Source organism: Triturus cristatus, chromosome 6 (assembly GCF_964204655.1).
Source record: "Triturus cristatus chromosome 6, aTriCri1.1, whole genome shotgun sequence".
Classification (NCBI taxonomy): Eukaryota; Metazoa; Chordata; class Amphibia; order Caudata; family Salamandridae; genus Triturus; species Triturus cristatus.
Genome location: NC_140589.1, coordinates 951,249,038 through 951,270,424, shown reverse-complemented (window position 1 = coordinate 951,270,424; position 21,387 = coordinate 951,249,038). Strand labels below are relative to the sequence as shown.

The following is a 21,387-nucleotide window of genomic DNA, read 5'->3' as shown; positions in this document are numbered from 1 at the left end:
CACAGAGTGGGGCCTGAGAGGCCCGGAAAGGGCCCCCCAGCGGACATCCTGCCATGTGTGCATGATTTCCAGTTGAAGGAGGGCATCCTTAAGAAAGCCAGAGCCTCACACCCAGTTCAGTTCAAGGGCCACTCCCCGACTTTTTTTCAGGATCTCTCTAGGATTACCCTGCAAAAACGTAAAGACTTTTGCCCGGTTACACAGTTTCTATGGAAAGCCTATATACCCTATGCATGGGGTCATCTGTTTCTAATTATTTTTCGCTATGAAGGGAAAATTCATCAAATCAGATCTCTCAAGGAGTCCAGCTCCCTCTTACAGATCAAGGCACAGGAGGGCACCGAGGACCAGCCTACCCCCCCTAAGCAGCAGCGATTGTCGTGGCAGAAGGTGACAAGCAATCGCCGCAGGACCCGTCCTGATCCGGATACCATTACCAAAGAAAAGCAGGCAGTACTGCAGGCCCTGTCTGCAGAACCTACCCTCTCAATGGCCTCATAACTCGATGGTGACTCCTACCTGGGATGGGTCGGAGGGATGGGAGTGAACTCAGCGGCAGAGGGGCTAGAGGACTGAAGATACTTGCAATGTTCCGCCTGCCTCCGCACCAACTAAGGCTCCAAGAAGGCTGCATACAAACCAGGGATTACACAGCACAGCGTCCACTCACAACCCACCTGCTTAGATTGAGATATAGCGAACCAGCCCCTATAAGGCATTTCGAAAAGGTAGGACACATACTACCCGCATAGTGAGCCTTAATGTGCGCGGCCTTAAATAGCCTGGTGAAGCGCAAGGCGATTCTATATTATCTAGAACACTCGGAAGGGGACATCTGCTTATTACAAGAGACATACCTACTAACAAGAGACACCCACTGCATGAGAACTCCCAGATTACCAAGACAGTATTGGCCTTCAGCTACAACAAAAAAATGGGGTAGTAGTATTGCTTGCCCAGAAGTTCAGCGGCAAAGTTGTTGGTACAGTGGCCGAACTTAGGGGCAGAGCCCTGGGAATCAGGTTCCAATGGAGGGGGAGACACAATTCACGGTGGCATCGGTCTATGTACCAAACAAGCGTCAGGATTGTTTCCTGATTAATTATCTCAAACTGATCCTCGCCATGCCTGACCGAGCAGTGGTAATAGGGGGTGATCTACACCTGGTAATGAATATGGAATTAGACCGCTCTGGGCTACACAAGACCCTTTCACAGACTGGTCATCAGTGGCTTACGAGTAGGGGTGGGCGGAATTTCCGTACTCGCGTTACGCAAAGTTCTGTGAAACTGTAAAAAAATCTCTGCGATTTCCGCACACACGGAATTGCTTGTTCCGCCCGTTTGCGATGCGTTTTTCCTGTTCGGGGTTGCTGTTTGCGTGCTGGGGGTGGGGGTGGGGGGGGGGAGAAATATCTCGCGAACTTGCCCATGCGGTCATCAATTGGCATGGCCATCTTGTTTCATTTGTCCCGCCCGCTCGCGATGCGTGTTTCCTGTTCGCGAATGCAGATGTCCGATGGTGCGTCTAAATGACGAGTTCGTGATCGCACCCTCTTGCGAGATCGCGCGGCAGGCTACCAAAATCTCGTGGCGCACGCAAACGGATAGGAAAACTCATCGGCGAATGCAGGGATCCTGGTAAGTCGATCACGCATTTTGAAAGCGCTAACATGGAAATATTCCGCTACGCCGCAGATCACAGAATTTTCGGCAATTAATTGCCAAAATTCCGCCAATTCCGGGAGCGGATCGGAATTTACCGCCTAGGCCTACTTACGAGTAGCTCCCTCACTGACATATGAAGACCCCCCCGATAAAGAGTATACTTACTTTTCGGCAGCGCATAAATCCTACACGCGCATTGACCACTTTTTAATCACTGATGCCTTAAGGGGATATGTAACTGAAGCCACAATTGAACCTCTCTCTCGGACCATGCCCTGAATCTAGGCGCCTTTCAGTCACGTCCATCACGCTGGCGTCTTAGCGACGCCATGATCCAATCTGACCTGACAACAAAGGCAATTCATAAAGCGATTTTGGATTACCTTGCCATTCATGACAATGAACAGATCCGCCTCGCTTCTATATGGGAAGCTTTAAAATTAATAATACGTGGTGAACTCATACCGACCTCAACTGGTGAAAATAGGCTCCGAAAGGAACAGAGAAACCAAATAGAGGCGGCAGTAGCAGAACTTGAATCCATACATAAACGTACAGGTGCTCCTCGCATATGGGGAGAGCTTGAAAAGAAATGCTCACTTTTGCGTGACCTGGACCTTGACAAAGCAGAATATGCCCTACTACGACTACAGCAAAAATGTTTATATTAATGGGGATAGATCTGGCCACATGTTAGCTCACAGGCTGCGCCAGAGGGAGGTTTCAGGAACAGCACCGGCTATTAAAGCTCCCTACGGACAATAGTATATTCAGACACAGAAATTGCAGATGCCTTCAAAGCTTTTTATAGCAGGCTTTATGCGGGGGAAGACCCTCCTACGGGGGATATCGATGTATATGTCCACGACGCACACTTGACCAAGCTTCCCCCCGATTTTGCATCGCATATTGACCGTCTCATTCAAATCGATGAGATAGTGGCAGCAATAGCGCGCCTCAAAACCTCCAAATCTCCAGGACTGAACGGATTTACCCCGCTATTTTATAAGCAATTTTGCCAGACTCTCACCCCACTGATGACACAGCTTTTCAATTCATTTGTAGACTCAGGGTGTTTGTCTGATTCCCTCTCAGAAGCCTAGATTTAGCTTATATTGAAACAATCTAAAGACCCCGTAGAACGTGCCTCTTATCCCCCGATCCCATTGCTCAATGTTGATGCAAATATTTTCACGAGCATACTGGCCGCCTGCATACATTCGTACATGGCCGGTCTGATTGACCTAGACCAGGCTGGGTTTATCCCAGGGAGACAATGTGGGGACAATACCAAACGACTCATACACCTCACGGACCTTATCCGCCGCTCTCGAACGGAAGCCCTCTTTGCTCTCTGGGATGCAGAGAAGGCCTTTGATAGGGTTCACTGGCCGTTCCTATTTGACATACTCCACTGATTTGGTTTTGGTGAGAAAATCCTTATCTGGATAAGATGCATATACAACAAGCCCAGAGCCTCCATAAGAGTGAATGGATTCTCCTCCGGATCCTTCACGATATATAGAGGAACAAGACAGGAATGCCCCCTGTCCCCATTATTATTCGCTCTGTACATGGAACCGATGGCACAAAAGATCAGAGAGAACCCTCTAATATCGGGGATTCACCTGGGGGCAGATATAGATACCATAGGTCTATACGCTGATGACGTAGTCCTAACTTTGACGAATCCCGTGATTTCACTCACAGCTTTGGTGGATGAGTTCAGTGGTTTAAGCAAGGTATCTGGGTTTAAAGTAAACTTCTCCAAATCACACATATTGAACCTTTCAGCTACTCCTGAAATTGTAGCGGCCTTAAGCAAACAATTTCCTTTTACCTGGGCTACGGAAAATACATATCATGGTGTCTTTCTGGTTCGCACCCCCAAAAGGACGCTAACGGCTAACTATGGCCCACGTCTGGGCAAACCAATAAATCTTTAGCCACCTGGGATTGGGCGGGAAGTATCGTCGCAGTCAAGATGGCGATTATGCCGCGTATATTGTATATTTTTCTGACTATTCCCCTCTCCCCACCCTCAAATACCTTACGTAATTTGCAAAGAGCCATCAACCGCTTCATGTGGGCAAGTAAACACCCGCGACTCAGTCATCACCAGATTACACAATCTAAGACAGGAGAGGGTATGGGGGTCCCAGTGGTATCAAAATCTTTCCAGGCGTCCCAACTACACCTTATCCTAAAGTGGAATTGCCCTCTTTCTGAGAAACGCTGGTCAATTATGGACCAAACCATTGCAGGGACGAATATATGGAGGGAGATCTGGCTTCCACTTAAGCATAGGGCATGGGAGGCTCTACTCTTCCCCAATAACGGCGACTACCTTAAAAATATGGGACGCAACAGTGATTCGTCACAGGCTAACTACGTTCCCTTCCTCGATTACTTCATTGGTAGACAATCCTGACTTCCCTCCAGGATGCAAGTCGGAAACATTTCAGCGTTGGCGTGAGAAGGAATGAAAGAGGGTAGGTTTGTTATACGATCAGGATGGGATTATCTCATTTGGCCATCAGGAAGACTATGCTCTCCTGGCATCTGACCTCTTCACTTACAATCAGGCTGTCACTGGGTAACCTCCCCAGAGATGAGAGAGGGAGCCTCCCACCACTTGACAAAATTTGAAAAATGGCTAGTCACTAAAAAGGACGATAAACGTATTATATCAGAACTATACACTTTTCTTTTAGAGGAGAACATTTCTACGACGTCCAAGAGGCAGCTGAGTTGGGAGGAAGAATTAGGCAGGACGCTCACAGATAAAGAGTGGCAGGATATTTATTACAGAACCCTTCACACAGCACACAACATCCCTGGCACAGAAGTGGCATACAAAGTTGCGTCCCATTTCTGGAATAGAGACCGCCCGGCCTCCTGCTGGCACGGTTGTGTGCAAACGGGCTCACTAGTGCACTTACTCTGGAACTGTCCTAAACTAGTACGATAATGGGACTTGATTCTCCAGGATACAAACAAAGACTTCAATACTGATATCTCGCGTTTCCCGGCATATATATTGTTAGGTCTCCCCAATCCCCTAACCTTTCCCTTGCGCTCGCTTAGAGGAAGACAAATAGCACAGGCCATTAATGCTGCAAGGCTGGAGCTACTTGCCCATTGGGTCTCTGCGGTGGTCTCAGACCATACAGCATGGATAAGGCAGTTGTGGACGACGCTTGCAACGGAGCGCTTATCGATGATGGCGGATAACAAAGCAGAGACATACACGGATCTTTGGGCCCCATTCATCACAATATTAAGCAAAGAATTCAGGGAAGTTACATGTCCCAGGTTCCTGAGAATCCTACGCCTCACCTGCACTACCCAGGGAAAGGATATGCAGAGCAGTGATGGACAACAGTCCTAGGCGGCGACAAGCATCATTGGCGGGACTTGGGAGTGATGCGAGGTGCGGGGGGATGGGGGAGGGAAGGATTTCTCTCTTGTGTTTAGTGAATTTGATTCACAATTGTAATTTTGGTTCCTTTCTTGTGTTTTTGTCCTTTTTTCTCTTAATTTTTCTTTTTCCATGTTCCACTGGATTTAGCATGATCTTGGCAGATCGCCTTCCACTGATACGAAGCTTGGTACACAAGCTCTTGCTATTATTGAAATTGCTGCCGGCCCCTGGGGTTGTAACACACAGCTGTGTCCTTTTCCATATGCATACCATTCAAATCATCCAGTGTCTATGGACATATTTGTTGTTGTGAAGTTGTGAAAACGAATAAAAGATTTATTCCATAAAAAGGGCGTTCCTGCCTCACGATTCAGACCCCAACCCTGTGCCTGCCACTGATGGTGGGCCCTTGGTGTCCCCCCCTCAGGTCCCTCTTCCTCAGGCCCCCAAATAACACAGATGGGGATGACTCCCATGGGGGTTCCAACGGGGAGGCTAGTCCCTCTGGCGCTCAAACCAAGATCCAGCTCCTCCACGGTGCCACTCCACTTCAGACACTATGTTAGATTTGCTGGATGTGGACGATATCTTACACCCCCATTCATCAGATTGGGTTCCAGCATATAAAGTGGCAAAGTATGTGGCAGGATGTCTGTGTAAACTGATTAAAAAAAAGGAGGTTCATAGCCACCTCCCAGCGTAAAACCCCCACCCTTGTTCGGAGGACAAGGTTACTTTTAAACACGAAATAGACTCAAAAATGGCCACTTCCTGGTGAAATATATTCAAGACCCTAAGAAGGGGATGATGTGTCCTGGCACTCCTGCCAAGTCAAACTTTTGGACATCAACAGGTCCCTGACCAAATATTAGACATGGAGGAGCAAAGCAAACTTTCCAGCTCTTTGATTTCTCCAGATGTGCTATCTGGCTGGGCTCAGCGTGTGATCATTTTCCTTGGCAGTGCCAAAGGCACTTTGTCAACCGAGAGGTGGAGATGTTTGCTGATTAGTGTGGACCCAAAGTTGAGTGACCTCGCTTCCTCGAAGAGGGCGCAATAGCCCATGGTGGTGTTTTTGGTGACTCTTTATTAAGGGGCTAGGGAAGTTCATGGCAACATTCACTTCTATAGACAAGGTGCAGGCCTCTATATAGACACACCCAAGATTTTCCAAAGGACTCGTCGTGGCAGGGGCCGCTCGGCTGGTCACTCTTCTTTTCTACTGCCCCCACCCCGACACCAGGGACAAAACTTCATGGGCGACCAGAGGCAAAATCAAAACCGCTTTGATGCCTTTTTCCCCTCCAGATGCCAGAGGTTCCGCAGAAGGCGTATTCAGGGGACATGCAGTCCAGTGGAGTCATAACCTTCCAAACTGTCCTTGTGACTGTAAGTCCCCTCAGTCCACGCTGCACTTTATACTTTTTTGTAGTTTTTAATAGGGACATTCGGAAATTTGTGTTAAAACCACTGTTTTTAGTTCATAAGATATATTATTATAAACAGGCTTTTAATTATATCTGTAGTTTGGAAAACGATAAAATTAGGAACGCAGTCATTGTTTTTATACAAATGGCAATCAGGAGAAGAAAGGACAACTCCCATTTAGAAGCCCTAACGTATGAAAAATTGGACGTTTGAACACTTAAAGGACTATTAATTCTCATCCTGATATTAGCCATTTCTTTACACTTTTTGCACTTTATGAAAAAACACCTTTGTTTACATAATCCAAATAAACAAGAAAAAACCAACATGTGCTGACCTCAGACCGTGATTCTTAAGTTTTTATAAATGTAGTTTTTGGATAGGGAAATGATGTTTTTTAATATTCGTATGGATTCAAATGTTTCTATATGCTAATTTTATGCATGTTTTGATTTCTTAATTTAGTAATGATTAAATGTCCTTGTATTAATAATAGTTTCTCTGTTATGAGATAGAAATTGTGATCGATATAGGAGTTGTAACTTGCATAGAAATTGTAGATGGAATGTTTGTACCCAAGAAAAATCATTTGAGTACAATTGTAAAGATTCAAAGGAATGTTAACTTTTTGATTAGAATGCTTTTATTGTTGTATACTATGCACCGAATAAAGCTTGATTGACTTGAACGTTCATAATGCGGTTTAACTATGGACAGCCTAGCCCGCATATGTGAGCCTGACATGTATTTGCCATTTGTTGGTTTGTAATTATCGCTGACTCAGTGCTGCACAGCTTGTGCGTATGTGAGTTAGTTTGTAGTTGTGGAGCTTTAGTGATTCTTCTTCTGCTGGTCCAAGTGCTGCGTTCCTGTTGAAAATATTAGGTTTAGAGGCTTGGTTGAGATGGTAGCGGTCACTGGTTGACGATTTCTTGCTAACGCTCAGTTGTGAGCTTTAATGGCATCTTTTTATGTTGACTGTGTTTGTTTGTTTCTGACGTTTCTTTGGGCGCCTGTTTGCTCCCCGGGTTAGCGGCACCAATATAGGTGGTGTAGCCCCTTCCTCTGCACTGTCTCTGGTTAAATTTTCTGCCTCTGGCTGTTCTTTCCATTTGTTTCTAGAACTGGGTTGGGCATTTCAGGCGGCATCCTCCTCAGTCTCCATTTGGGCAGTTTTTTGGTGTTCCTGATGTATATCCGTCTTCAAGGCCCATGTGCCCGACTTATATGTCTCACCACTGATTATCCTGGTGTGTTGTGAACCGAAGTGTATGTTGTTTTTAGCTTTCAGTTCAGCAACCAGTGTGGCGAAGCTGATGGCAACGTGAACAATTTGCACGACCTCTGGGCATAGGCAGTCTTGTGTGGACCGTAACCTTTTATGAATCTGGTCAATTTTATTGACCTTCGTGGCCATGTCCACCATGGTGAGTGCCATTACGTGTAAAGTTCCAATCTGCATTTCAAGTTTTTGGGACTGCCATGTAAAGGTGTCTGTGGCCGCTGTCGATGAGGCATTGATAGACCTCAGCAAATTATCCTGCATATGGGAGAGTTCGAATATTAAGTACGCTGGGGCTCTTTTTAGAGAGTCAGATAACTCTGAGTGAGTAGACACCTCTAATCCTATTCCAGTTCCTGCGGGACGCTCTGAGTTTTGTGGTGTCCCCACTAATGTCTAGACATTCCTTTTGGGTTTTTACTACCGGTAACTTGACCGCCTCTATATCGTACCCATGACCGTGATGGAACAGGACAGCAGTTAATTCACTGCGTTTTGCTGTGTTTTAAGAGAGGGGGGACTCTTGCCAACGTTGTGCGTTGCACATCTTTTGTCCCATTTTTTTGTGATGGGCGAGGTCTAGTATTGGCCGAGGAGAGCTCAATTATTTAACTTATGTCCCCAATTTTGGGCATGAGTACGTCCTTCTTCTTTTGCAAGGATTACCAGCCCCTTGGCTTGCTCTGATGCCGTGTGTACTTGTGGTGGTGTGTGAGCACGATTTCAGGAGACCCGGGAGCGTACGTGCCCCTTTCCTTCTTCTCGTAATATGCTGTGGCTCCTACTGCTGCTTTTTTGCTGCTGCATATGTTACCTCCTGCTGGGAGCTTGACTGAGTTAGAGGCCCTTTTGATCCTTTTGCTCGTCCTATTAACCCTATTCAATTTTTCTTGTTCTATGTTTTGTGTGGAAAATTATTTTTCAATTTGTGTCTTCATCTGAACCTTCTGTGCCTTTTTCTTTTAGGCATCGCTTCTGCTCTCCTATGTAAGGAGATCTTGAAGGATAGTTTCCAAATTACAAAAAGAAAGATCCTTAAAGTCCTTATGTTTTCTGAAGACTGGCTTGGGGCTGAGTGCTGATGTTTCTTGCTTTGTGCCTTATGTTCGTAATGGTCGTGGTGAATTGCCACTCTGCCGGGTTTTTCATCTAGGCAGTGGGTTAATTGCAAGAGGGACACCCGACTACTAAGCTTGATTAGAGCGCGTTGGGCTGATTCACAGGAAAACAAATATCACTTTTGGCAGGTAGCTTGCAACATTTGTTTTTATTTTTTTGAGAACCTTGGTTTTTAGTTTTCTGGCTTAGATATCAGCGATAGCAGCAATGAGAGAGTACAAATGCAAATATGTCTGGGCCTGCGCTCACCAGGGTTTTCAGGCTTAAATTCTAGACTCCGTACCCATTAGAGAAGAGGTCTGTAATGTGTGGGGCGCGACCCCCAGGGGGGCCGCGGAGGCCTGGGAAGGGGGTCACACATTCCCCAGCTTCACTTGTGCCTGTAATCCAAAATGTTTGCTTTCGTTTTAGATAAAGACAGCAGTCCTGGGATGGCTAATTTAGATTGTTATCAGTGGAAGTTCCATCAATTGTCTCGTGTGCTGTGAAAAGTATTTGTGCCGGGTGCCAGCTCGCCTGAGTGAAATGCAAATGTGCCTATCAGTTAATCTGCAAGTGTAAAGGGTACTTGGAAGCTGGTTCTGGCTTTAATTGATCAAATCGCTACAAGCTTTGTGATGACAAAGATTTGTTTTTTTGAGTGGTAGAGCAAAGAGTTAACTGAGCTGTGAAGTGCATGCTTTTAATTTTAACTGCATTTACACAGCCCTTAGTACCCCTATAGGTGTGTTGAAGGGACAGTAATGTAAAAAAGAAAATTGCATTACATACGCTCTGGTATTACTAAAATCTACATTTTGGAAGCATCATTTTATTATATAACTATTTGCCCATTTTGCAACACTCTATCTTACACTGTGCGTAATGCAAGTATAAAGTAATGATTTACATAGTTACAGTGCTTTCTGTCATAGGCTGTGACCTCGTAGCACTAAAAATACACGTCACTATTCTCCACTGCACCAATCAAGTTTTAGTTCTGTGGCTCTCTGGTTACACATAGACCTCTGCAGTGCAGTAACTAATAGAGGTTTCATGTACTACAGTGCATTTCCCACTGAGTACAACTTTTTATATTTATTTTTCATTTACACTGCCCATTATTTTATATGTAGATACCTGATAATTAAAGACCTAAAAAACATACAGAATATTTTGGGGCTTATATATGAGAGGCTTTCATCGCCAGAGCATCACTTTTTTTGATGCTCCGGCGGCGCAAGCTTCTCAAAGATACCTATGAGGCTGTGCAAATTCACCCTGCATGGCTTTACATGGCCTCATAGATCTGGAGTAAGACATAGCAGCGCAGGTCACTGCATTGCCTCACTCTGAGTTCCTACACAACACCCATGGATTTTCATGCTGCCCCATATTTACAAAATCAGGTAAACCTGGGGCAGTTCCAAAAACGGACGCCTCCCCAGCAGAGCCATAACGAGGAGAAATGTTTTCATTTCTCCTCGTTTTTTCCTCTTTCCAAGTGTGCTGCATTCTGCAGCTCACACCGAAAGAGGAAAACGCCTAGCGGGATTGTTTTTTTGCAGGAAGGTGCCCCTTCCTGTACAAAACAACCTTGTCTATGTTGGTGCTAGGCAGCAATTTATGCGCCAACGGAAAGGAAAAGGACAGTAATGCACAGTATTTCATAAATACTGTGCATTCCTGCCTTTTCACATTGGCATAGGGAAGCACCGCAAGAAGACTTGCGGCGTTGCCCCACGCCAATTCCTCATAAATTAGGCCCTTTTATTTTAGCTACACCTTTGACTACACCCCCACGTTCACTGACCTTTGGTTTACTAAACACTGTTTAATATTATTTCTCCACCGTATAAATTACTTGCTGTGAGAATTGGGGGCGTTTATGGTTGTTGATAGTTGTCTGTGATAAGGAGTACCAGGTTCTAGAAATTTTCTTCAGAAGGGGGTCCTTACGCCTAAAGACTTTTGACAAGGGGGTCTCTGCATCAAAAAGTTTGAAGACCTCTGCATTAGAGTATTGATTTTTACCCTGCTGTCACAATACAGTTCAGTTGGGCGCTAGCCCTCCTCCTCGAAGTGTTGGATGTCTATAGATTGCAGGGGGAGGGGCACGAGCACGCCCAGAGAGTTGGGGGGGGGGGTGGTGGATATTTGAACAAGTGAGCAGGGGAGCACGCCCGGGCCACAAGCTGCGCACACACGTGGTTGGCCCACTTCCGTGATCCACGGGGTTCACCAAAGCAGCGGGACCTAGCCTGCTGCCCCCACTTCTGCTTTCAAACTGCCCGTGGCTGCCCCCTTCCTCCTTGTCGGACCATCTACTTGGCGTCGACATCGAGGAGTGTAAAGTGCAAGGGGAAGTGGAGGGAGGGTTATCACATGTGCCCTGAGCAACCCTCTAACTACCTACACTCCGTGCTCGTAGGAGTGCCTACAAGTCATTATCGGTTTGGAGCAGGCCCTGGGCCCCTTGAGTTTGGGAAGAAGCGCAGGGTGATGGAGGTAGGCAGCGACAGGACAGACAGAGCGCAGTGGCTGCTCACAGATACACGGGGCTGCGGTCTCTCAGTCTCGGCTTCTCTGCTCCTTTTGCTGTGCCCTGGCACTCCTCCTCCTCCTCACGTACTGAGATGTGCGTGATGTGTGTCTCCTTCCTTTCTGCAAGATCAAACATATCTTTACAGTGGATCCAACTTTGTATGACCCTCTCTGTCAAGGTCCCACCGAGGTCTGTATTTGCCTGGGAGCTGAGGAGGTGGTGTCTGCTTGTCCCGGGGGTGCTGGTGCGGGCTGCTGCTTCTGCTGCTTCCCTGGTGCCTTTGAGAGCCTAGGCTATTTAAGTAGACTGTGTTTACTTCAGACTTTATCGCTCTCTATCTCTCGCAGGCAGCTATGCACCAGATTCATATTTGTGAAAACGTCACTGGCCAAAACAACCCGCCTGCTAATACATCTAATTTATACCATTCCTGTGTAACAAATAACCCTGGAGCAACAGATATGCAGACTCTGATAATTCTCTTGCATAGTTTGTGCAAACACTGGCGTCTTGACATACTTTGTTGGTATAGCGCTGACTAGTTCTGAAAAATGTCTGTTGTTATCCATAAATAACACAGAGACGCCTTTTGTGCTTGAAAGTAAAAACACATGCAGTTGTACTGACTGCACATAAGCGACTGCTATTCAAATGCTCATTGTACTCAAAGCTTTAGATATTATAAATGAGGTTTCTTACTGCACCACATCACTTGGAACTCCAGTATTCTCAAATTATACAACAGCCACTTCTTCAATAAACCATCTAGCATTTACATGCCTTCAACTCCCATGTTTGACCATTGAGGATACAATGATTAAATAAATGTTGGCTCTTGCACTCCTAACAGGGATAGCTTTAACTGAGCTGTCCTGCCAAATGAAGTGCGCCATGCACAAAGCACTGGTGCAAAATATAAAGCAGGCAGTCTACTTCTCATATTAAATGGTTAGCCTACCACCAATACTCCAGAGCAAAGTTATTTTACCTCAGTCATTCTCACATATAGTGTGATTGAAGGGTTGCATGCTCTCTGTAAAGTTTAATCAGTGAAGCACCAGGCACAGAATTCAGAAGCAGACGCCGTTACATTATACAACAATCAAATAACTAGCCTACTCTCATCAACATCAAATAATGCAACACTACCACAAAGTGGTGACCACATTAAGTGCAAAACGAATGTACTGTGCTCTGTGCCATTATAATTAAAAAAGCTCTACCACCAATTTCTTAAGAAAGCAGTGTAATTACACACTTGAAACAACCTACCTACACCTACCGCTAATTGCAAGCTGAATAGAGAGTGCAATGTAATCAAGTACCTGGGCATTATTCTATATGAAATGGGTGAAAGAAACTTTCAGAAAGTTTAATTTAAAAATTCTCAACTTGTTATTGACCTCGTCTGCTTTCAATAACATCTAGATAGTATATTGTTTTACTATCTCAGTAAAAGTAATACAATGTTTTTCTATTTAGAATCTTCAAAATGGTCCTTTAAAAAAATTCACCCAATAGCTGGTGGCCTCAAAATATTCCCATAGCCAACCCCCACCCTCCTTTCCATCTGAAAGCATCCATGTAAGTGTTGCGTAAAAAAGATTCAATTACCTGAAAAATCAGCCTCTACAACTCCATTGCCTTAACTTCGAAAAATAATTTAGAGATCACCAAACTCAGAGTACAATGAAAATGTGTGTGTTTAGAGGCTGAGCCAAATTAGGTTTCAAAGGCCAAAAGGGCACCTAATGTTTATGCTACGGCACATTTAATTTCCTGAATTGTGTATTGGTCATATTAAGCTGGGCTGTTGCAAGTTTGAGATGGTTGGTTCTGAATGCTAAGCAAGGATTTGGACATGGCTTCTTCCATAAGCCATAGAAATACTGATGCAGTGTGCAGCCTTGAGGTAACTTAAATGGGTTCACTTCGAGAATGGTATAAACCTACCTCCCCTGCATTACTGTACAGTTGTGATCCTGATGTCCCTGGCCCAGACAGCATACCCTTCTCAGTAGAAAAGAAATTCATTCTGATCTTGGAGGAAATAAAACAGATGTTTACAATTATAATCTGTGCTAATTTAAACCATTATACATGATAAAAGATTGCACGAAGTTGGGATATGATAAGCCATGCAAAAAATAAAAACCTGAGATCTGAAACAAGGTCATGGAACAAGAGAGTGTTTGATTTTCTGCAAAATAAAAAACGTTTAAAACAAGTGCCATAACTGTCTTAAATCCAATCCAAAAAAGGATCAATCAAGCGACTTTGTACCTTTATAAAGAAGTTCTTCTGGTTTTTCGAGATATTCAGTTACACCAGGAAAGCCAAGGCTGTAGAAAAGTAGGTTAGGCTGTGGGAGTAAAACAGAAAATACCTTTTTGCAGATACGAAACAAAAATCTGGTCAGAGTTACGAAGGAAGCTAGATTTTGATTTAGAAGGTTCTCTGCACGTGCACACACAAACTAAATTATAAATTAGGTGACACTTTCACTTACAATTTATAAAGTACAGTCAGAAGGTAAGAGGTATAGTGATGCTTTAACCATTTTATTTTATTAAAGAAACTGATGACACTCGTATATATAAAATATGAGTCCATTTAGTTAATTGTCAAAATTAGGATTGAAAGAACGTCATTTTGTCTTAAATTATTATACCTCAAAAATATATTGTTATCAATGCCTCCGATAATTGTACCCGTTTAACAAAACAAATGATACACTGTTAATTTTGAATAGGTTTTAATAACATGCATGATAGTCTTTTTAGGTAATAAAATGCCTTCTTGTTGTTTATGCTAACATTCGTAAACTCAGCCACCATGCTTGCCAACCCTACTAATGTAGGAAGTAGTTACCATTTTTAGCATGCCTACAGTTTTTTCTGGGTCCACCTATTCCTTTTGTAGATGCTGCAGAATAAACTGTTTAAGAGGTGAGACCAAGCTTTATAAGCAAGAAAATAGTTCTTAACAAGTCCCTTAAAGCAAGCACCGTAGTGCTACATGCATTGTAGCTGTAACTAGTGTTATCAACTGCTATTATTACATAGCAAAGGCAGGCTTGCAAACGAAGAGATGTTTGCTAGCACAAACGTGACTCATGTCATGACATTTATTTCTCATTTGCCATCAGATATGAAGCCACATATCCAGTTTCTCTGATCCCATAGCGTATAATGTGGATTTTATGGCAAGGCCAGGAGGCCAATATTATGCATATCCCCTTTATTGCTCCTCAAACTCAGCAGCAGCAAACACTAGACTTTAGAACACACAAAACTCTAGAACGCAGAACATGCATATATTGCCAGAACAAGCAGCCATTTTTCTCTTTTGTTGCTGCTCAAGCACAAGATAGGTACATTTACAAATTGTTTAATTTTGTATGAAATATATATTAATGAAAAGTAAGGAGTTTTAATAGTGAGGTAAGAATAGCTTATATGAAAACGATTTAAATTTTAATATTAAGGAGTTTTGAAAAATGGCTTTTAATTTGTGGGATTAAATATCATTTATGGATTTAAGTAGATAATGAGGAATGAATGGGGCGAATTCTTAATTTGTATTAGGCGGGCGTAACGTGATTACAGAAGTGAAAATAAGTGGTTTAATAGGTTTTAAAGATTTACCGTTGGTGATTTCTTTTGAATGCATGCTGGTATTCTGGCCACAGGCGAGTCTTGGCGGCGTGAGGCATTAGGGCACATGTGGGGGATGAATGCAGGCATCATGAGACGCAGCGCTCGAGCAACATGAAACGCTGTGCTCAAGCGCGTCTGTTTAATCTCGCGCGTACTGATTTTTGAAGACGCGAGGGGAGAATGAATTGAGTTTTGGCATGTAATGAGCCCCGTACTTACGTGACGTGTGGCGGCCATTTTAGGCCTTTGGGAAAAAGAGTATTTGTAGAATAGGATTTATGGCAGACATGTATTGGGAATAAACGAAGTATCAGTGAGAAAGAGTGTCAATTTCTGACAGACTTCGGTCAAGGGTTCGTGAGGAGTTCGATTATAGGATTTGTGAGGAGAGTTTGTTTTTGGCTTGGTTTTTAATATCTTATATTTGAAAAATGTATACATTGAGATTGTGATACTGATATAGGAGGATTAATTTATTAAGAGAATAATATTGATTTATATTGAGAGGAAATTTAACAGATATTGAATTGTCATTTAAGTTATATTTGTTAAAATGGAGAGCTTAGAGGCTGGTTTCAAGGAAAGAATGAAAAGTTACATGGAAAAGATGTTTGGAGAAATGACAGCCTCTTTGGATGAAATAAATAGACAGTTGTGTAGAAAAATCTATTTCAAGAAAGGATTTGAGGCAAAGGTCAGGAGGAGAAGAGGAAAGCTACTGGACCACAGAAGAGATGGAGTTGGTCGCAGGAATGTCCGGTCAGGGAAGGAAAAAGGCCCAGAAAAGGAAACCTGTGGAATTGATGAAGAAGGGAAGTGAACTTAAGGTTCAGAAAGAGGGCGCTATAAAGGCGAAAGGCAACGCTATAAAGGTGCATAAGGGAAGGCATACAGTTGCGGCTTGTGATTCTAGCTCCACGAGTGGGGATGTGGAATTAATTTGTAGTTCAACAATAGAGAATTCGGATGTGGAGGAAGTTCCACTAAAGAAGAAAAAAGGGCTGGAGAAAGAGATTAAGTTGGAAATTGGTGATTTTGTTGATCCCCAGGGAGAGGAGATGTTCGATCCTCTCCTAATACAACATCCCCTTTCACCACAGTGGACTCCTGTGGAAAATGTGGCGAGGTACGTAAGGTACTGGATTCGGAGAGAAATTCCGAAGGATGCAAGAACCAGACTGAGGTCTGAATGTCCAAGACCGACTCTGGACAGTAAGATAGCCTATACTCCTGAGTTGGATCAGAAGATGTTGGCTTTCATTAACAAGTGTGGTAGAGATCCAAGAAGGGGCCTTGACAAAGGGCATAAAGGTTGCCAGGACAGACTTTTACATGTTTTGGGGCCACTGACAAAAATATTTGATATGTGCGAGGAGGCACATTCTAACAATACTGGAATTGATGTGGCAGAGATGCGGCAGTGGATTCAAAGGGCGATTTGCCTTTTAGGTAATTCTAATGCTGCGCTTTGTATTGAGAGAAGAAAAAGTATTCTATTCAAGATTGATCCAAAGTTGGCAGAACTAGCAAGTAAAGAGCTAGGAGAACTTATTGAAGGGTTATTATTCGGTGATGATTTTGTAAAGGATATGGCCAAATATGTTGGTACATTCAATTCACTTCAGAAGGCAAAAAAGGATATTCGCAGAGTTTTTGGAGGGGCCGAGCGAATGCGTGGTCAGTTCCCCGTGTGTGTCCAGAGGAACCTTCGGAAGAGGTTACAGACCCTATGAAACCAGTTTGGATCAAGTTACTGTTAATCAAGGTTGGCGCAGGGAAGTTTTTTCCCGCAAAGGTAGAGGGGAAGATCGAGAGGCATGCGATCTGAGAGGCGAACAAGGGGTGCCTCAGGTAAGATGTTCACTAGACCCTATTTCTATCCAGTTAAAATTGGGCGGCAGACTAGCCCAGTTTGTTACGAGATGGAGAGAAATAACTCAAGATTCGTGGGTTTTGGAAACCGTGTCAGGTTACAGAATAGATTTTTTTACAAATTCCAGTGCAGGAAAGGGCTCCCAATATATTGAGATTTTCAAAGGAAATGGAAGAACTTGTGACGAAGGAGGTAGAGGCTTTGGAGGCAAAAGGAGCGATAGAAGCAGCACAGATGGTGCAGGGCGGTTTTATAAGCAATTTGTTTTTAGTGGAAAAGAAAGAGAAAGGAATGAGACCAGTAATAAATCTGAGGGAGTTAAACGGTTGGGTTTGTTACAATCACTTCAAGATGGAAGGTATTCACATGTTGAGGGATCTATTAAGGAAAGGGGATTGGTTGACCAGGTTGGATTTGAAAGATGCTTACCTGACAATTCCTATGTACGAGGAGCAAAGGGATTTCCTGCAGTTCAGGTGGAAAAACTTTGGAGATTCAAGAGTCTCCCATTTGGGTTGACATCAGCCCTGTGGTGCTTTACAAAAGTAATGAGACCAATATCAGCTTGGTTGACGTCCACAGGGATTCGTTTGATTGTTTATCTGGACGATATATTGATAATGGGAGAGGAAAGGTCTTTAGCAATGCAGCAAACAGAGTTGGCTGTGAAGGTTCTGGAGTATCTAGAATTTGTGGTTAACAAGGAAAAATCGTGTGTGGAACCGATGCAGGTGATGCAATTTTTAGGTTTTCAGATTCAGACCTTGGAATGTGTGTTGAAGTTACCTATGGAGAAGGCGAGGAAGATCAGGAAGAAGGTGAAGAGAGTGAAGAATACAGATTGTTTGCAAACAGGCTGAAGTGTCAGCTAAAGAATTTTTACAGCTGAAGACCTGATCCGGAAGCAAAGGGAATAGATCTTTTCTTCAGGATTGGAGGATAGGGAAGAATTATGCTTTTCCTCCGTTCTGAATGATCCAAAGGGTATTGACGAAAGTCAGAAGGGAGAAAGCAGAGTTAGTATTGATAACGCCTTTTTGGAGAACTCCGGTGTGGTTCCCAGATGTGATGAGTCTTTTAAGGGAGGATCCAGTGTTGTTGCCGGATTTAATGGAGACAATTCTGGATGTGCAGGGAAAGTATGCACGAGTTGGTGGTGTCAGGTCAGTTAAGATTGGCAGCATGGTTGATTTCAGGAGAGTTTGGCAAGTGCATGGCCTATCAGAGGAGGCTGCGGAACGTATCGCAGAGTCATTGTCCAAGGGGACTACAAAGGCATATAGATCAGCATGGTCTGGTTGGTGTCTTGAGAGGGATTTGGATCCCGTATCAGCACCTGTAGTGGAGGTGGTGAATTTTTTATCAGATCAGTACAAAGGTGGTTTGGCTTACAATACTATAAATTTGAGCAGGTCAGCTATTTCAGCAGGGCATGTGTTGGTGGATGGTTTACCAGTGGGGCAGCATGCCTTGGTAAGTAGATTGGTTAAAAGTGTTAAGAGTGGGCTTGCCTCCTTGTGCTAGGTATGGAGTTCTTTGGGATGTTACGGTAGTTCTGAAGGAAGTAGATAGTTGGGGTGCTAATACATCCTTAGATCTTAAGTTTTTATTTTGGAGCTGGCGATGCTTCTCTGTTTAGTTTCGTTTAGAAGGGTTTCGGATATTAGGGCTCTAGAGATAGATTCTAGGTTTTATCAGCTGGAAGGTGTGTGTTTTGAGTTAAGGAAGAGGACAAAAACTATGTCTAGGACAATTTTTTACCGTCTTTTGTAGGGGTATGATCGTTTGTGTGTGGTAGGTTGTCTTAGAGAGTATGAGAGAAGGACAGTAGGTTTGAGACAAGGTAATTGTTCTCAACTTTTGATTTCTTATAAGAAACCATTTAAAGCAGTTTCTTCACCTACTTTGGCTAGGCGGGTTAAAGGAGTCATGTCTAAAGCAGGTGTGGATGGGAGTGTTTTTGGTGCACATTCTGTTAGGGGAGCTATGGCTAACAAGGCTTTTATGAGGGGTTTTAGTTTGAGTGGGATCATGAAAGCTGCTGATTGGTCTAATGATTCGACATTTTAAAAATTATATTTTAAACCTGTGGAAAATGTGTTGGATAGGGTTATTGATGAACTTTGAACATGCATAATATTGGCATCCGGGCCTTGCCATAAAATGCAGATTTTCCACAGTTTTAAAGGGTAGAAAATCAAGATTTTATTAAAGGCACGGAGGCTAATATTATCCCTCCTCTGTTCCCTCCCAGTTGATTAATTATCTCTTTGTTACGCAGGCTAAAGAAGATGGTTGGCCGTCTGTCGTCTGGAACAAAATTGGAAGTGTACGGGATTTAAGTTAAGAAGTACAATTGTTGTTTCTGGACTTTGTATTTTTTTCGCAGCACCTAAAGAGGAAAATGGCTGCCTGTTCTGGCAATATATGCATGTTCTGCGTTCTAGAGTTTTGTTTGTTATAAATTCTAGTGTTTGAGGAGCAGTAAAGGTGATATGCATAATATTAGCCTCCGTGCCTTTAATAAAATCTTGATTTTCTACCCATTAAAACTGTGGAAAATCTGCATTTCTGTGATGTCATCATTACGATATAGGAAGTGTAATGTAATTTCGAGCACGGTCATCATTAAGCTCATTAAAACTTGAACAAACTTAAGACTTTATTGCTCAAAGAATGTGGTTAAGTAAAGGGCACTGTTATATAAAGTATGAAAGAGAAAACAGTGATTGTGTTAACAGAAGTAAGTAGATAGCTGACATTCTCCTGTAACATTATTTAAAAAAATAAAACTGTACAACTTTCTATTTTCCAGTCTGTTTTTGCAATTTTGTATCCAACGGGTTTCTGTTGCTTAAAACGTGTGATTTCTATCTACACTGCTGCCATAGCTATGCGCTGTAAATAATAGGCACTATAATTATCCAATGAAACAGGGCACAATTTAATTAACTTGGAAGGCTTGCCGGTATTTGAACGTGTTACTTGCAGATAACAGAGTCAGTCGTTCTGCTAGTTGGATATATAACAAAACAGTTTTTTATTATTCCCTATACATTGAATGAATACATCCCAACACTACCAATTTAGTGGGAGCACCACACATTTTAATGCCAATAATTATATTATTTTAGCTTTCTCTCCTGAAACATCTTCAACTTCACTCCAAGTAAATGGTAAAATGATTTCCCCAAATGTAGTTTTCTACATCATTAGTGGTAACCAAGTTTTGCACCATTGTCCACTGTGGGACTGTAAATAATATTGTTTTGCACTCTACAAATGAATGGAGCGATTCTCTATTTCGCCAGGGATATAAACCGATAATTAGCGCTACCAGAAACGTGCTTTATGGCTCCCAGGGGCATTGACGTAGATAAGGGTGGCGCAAACCCAATGTCAACAAGGAAAATGCGCCCTCTACTCCAATAGGAAGAAAGGTCATAGCTCATAACCGGGATGCAGTGGCCCTCTCACGCCCCAGGACTCTGCTACAGCACTACTGATGCCTGAGCCCTGCGTAAAGTGCGGATAGCAGCATATAAATTGTTTTACGACAAAACGTTGCTCTTATGCATTAAAACCATTCCTATTTCATTCGCAATACAAACATTCGTTAATAATCATTCAAGTCAGTTGCTATTTCCGTAGATAACTAGCTCATTGTGGGGGCTCAGTTTACATATCTTTACATAAACAACACTAAAATGACCATCCGTTTCTAAGTATACGCACCGTCAGTAAATTCAACGTAACATCCGTCGTCGCTTTTTCAACGGATGTCATGTGTACATAATGTAGCACTTCCGGTCACATAACCAATCCCAAGGCTGAAAATGTTCTAAGATTCTCATACGGAGTGGAATTTGCCACCAGGTGACCTTAGATAAATCTAGGGCCCGCACTAAAGTAGTGCTGATTGGCTGAGATGTCAGCGCACGCGGATTTCGCAACCAATCGGGACTCCACAGGAAATGCTGATTGGCTGTGATATTTCGTGAGCGGGTGGGACCACAGTTTAGCGCGAGTTTAGATGTGAGTGTCTCGGACGGGATTCGGAAAAGCAGGTCATAGGACCCGAGGCTGTTTCTGTTCTGGTTGGTGTTTTAAGCAAGGCGGGAATAGAAAAGGGAGGTGTGGCGGAGTGGGTCCCCGCTTGGTGGGAGCGAGCGAAAATAACATCTTGGTAGGCAGAGATCATCAATCCGTGTTGTTCGACCCCCAGGGGAGCAATGGGAAGGGGACCCGCATTCCCCAGCCTTATTTTTGGTACCCAAATGCTTTATGATAAACTTCATTTACTTACATAAAATAAAATAATTACCGGATAATTCCGAAAGTTAAAATGCTTTAGCTGGAGTTTCAACCTGGTAGTATCATGTTAAATGAAAGCCGGGCGTGACCGTTTTTG

The 21,387-nt window shown here is 43.4% G+C and overlaps 1 protein-coding gene across 2 annotated transcripts in view; it reads right to left on the bottom strand.

The window, feature by feature from the left end:
* TEX12 (testis expressed 12) overlaps positions 1-20,826 on the bottom strand; it is a 299,352-nt gene extending 278,526 nt beyond the window's left edge. For both annotated transcript variants that reach the window (XM_085609297.1, XM_085609298.1), the window contains exons 1-3: positions 20,712-20,826; positions 13,728-13,806; positions 13,398-13,484 (exon numbers count right to left, since the gene is read on the bottom strand). In XM_085609297.1, the coding sequence (XP_085465423.1) occupies positions 13,398-13,478 (81 nt within the window). In that variant the 5' untranslated portion in view covers positions 13,479-13,484; positions 13,728-13,806; positions 20,712-20,826. The remainder of the gene's footprint in view (positions 1-13,397; positions 13,485-13,727; positions 13,807-20,711) is intronic.
* Between the last annotated feature and the right edge of the window lie 561 nt (positions 20,827-21,387).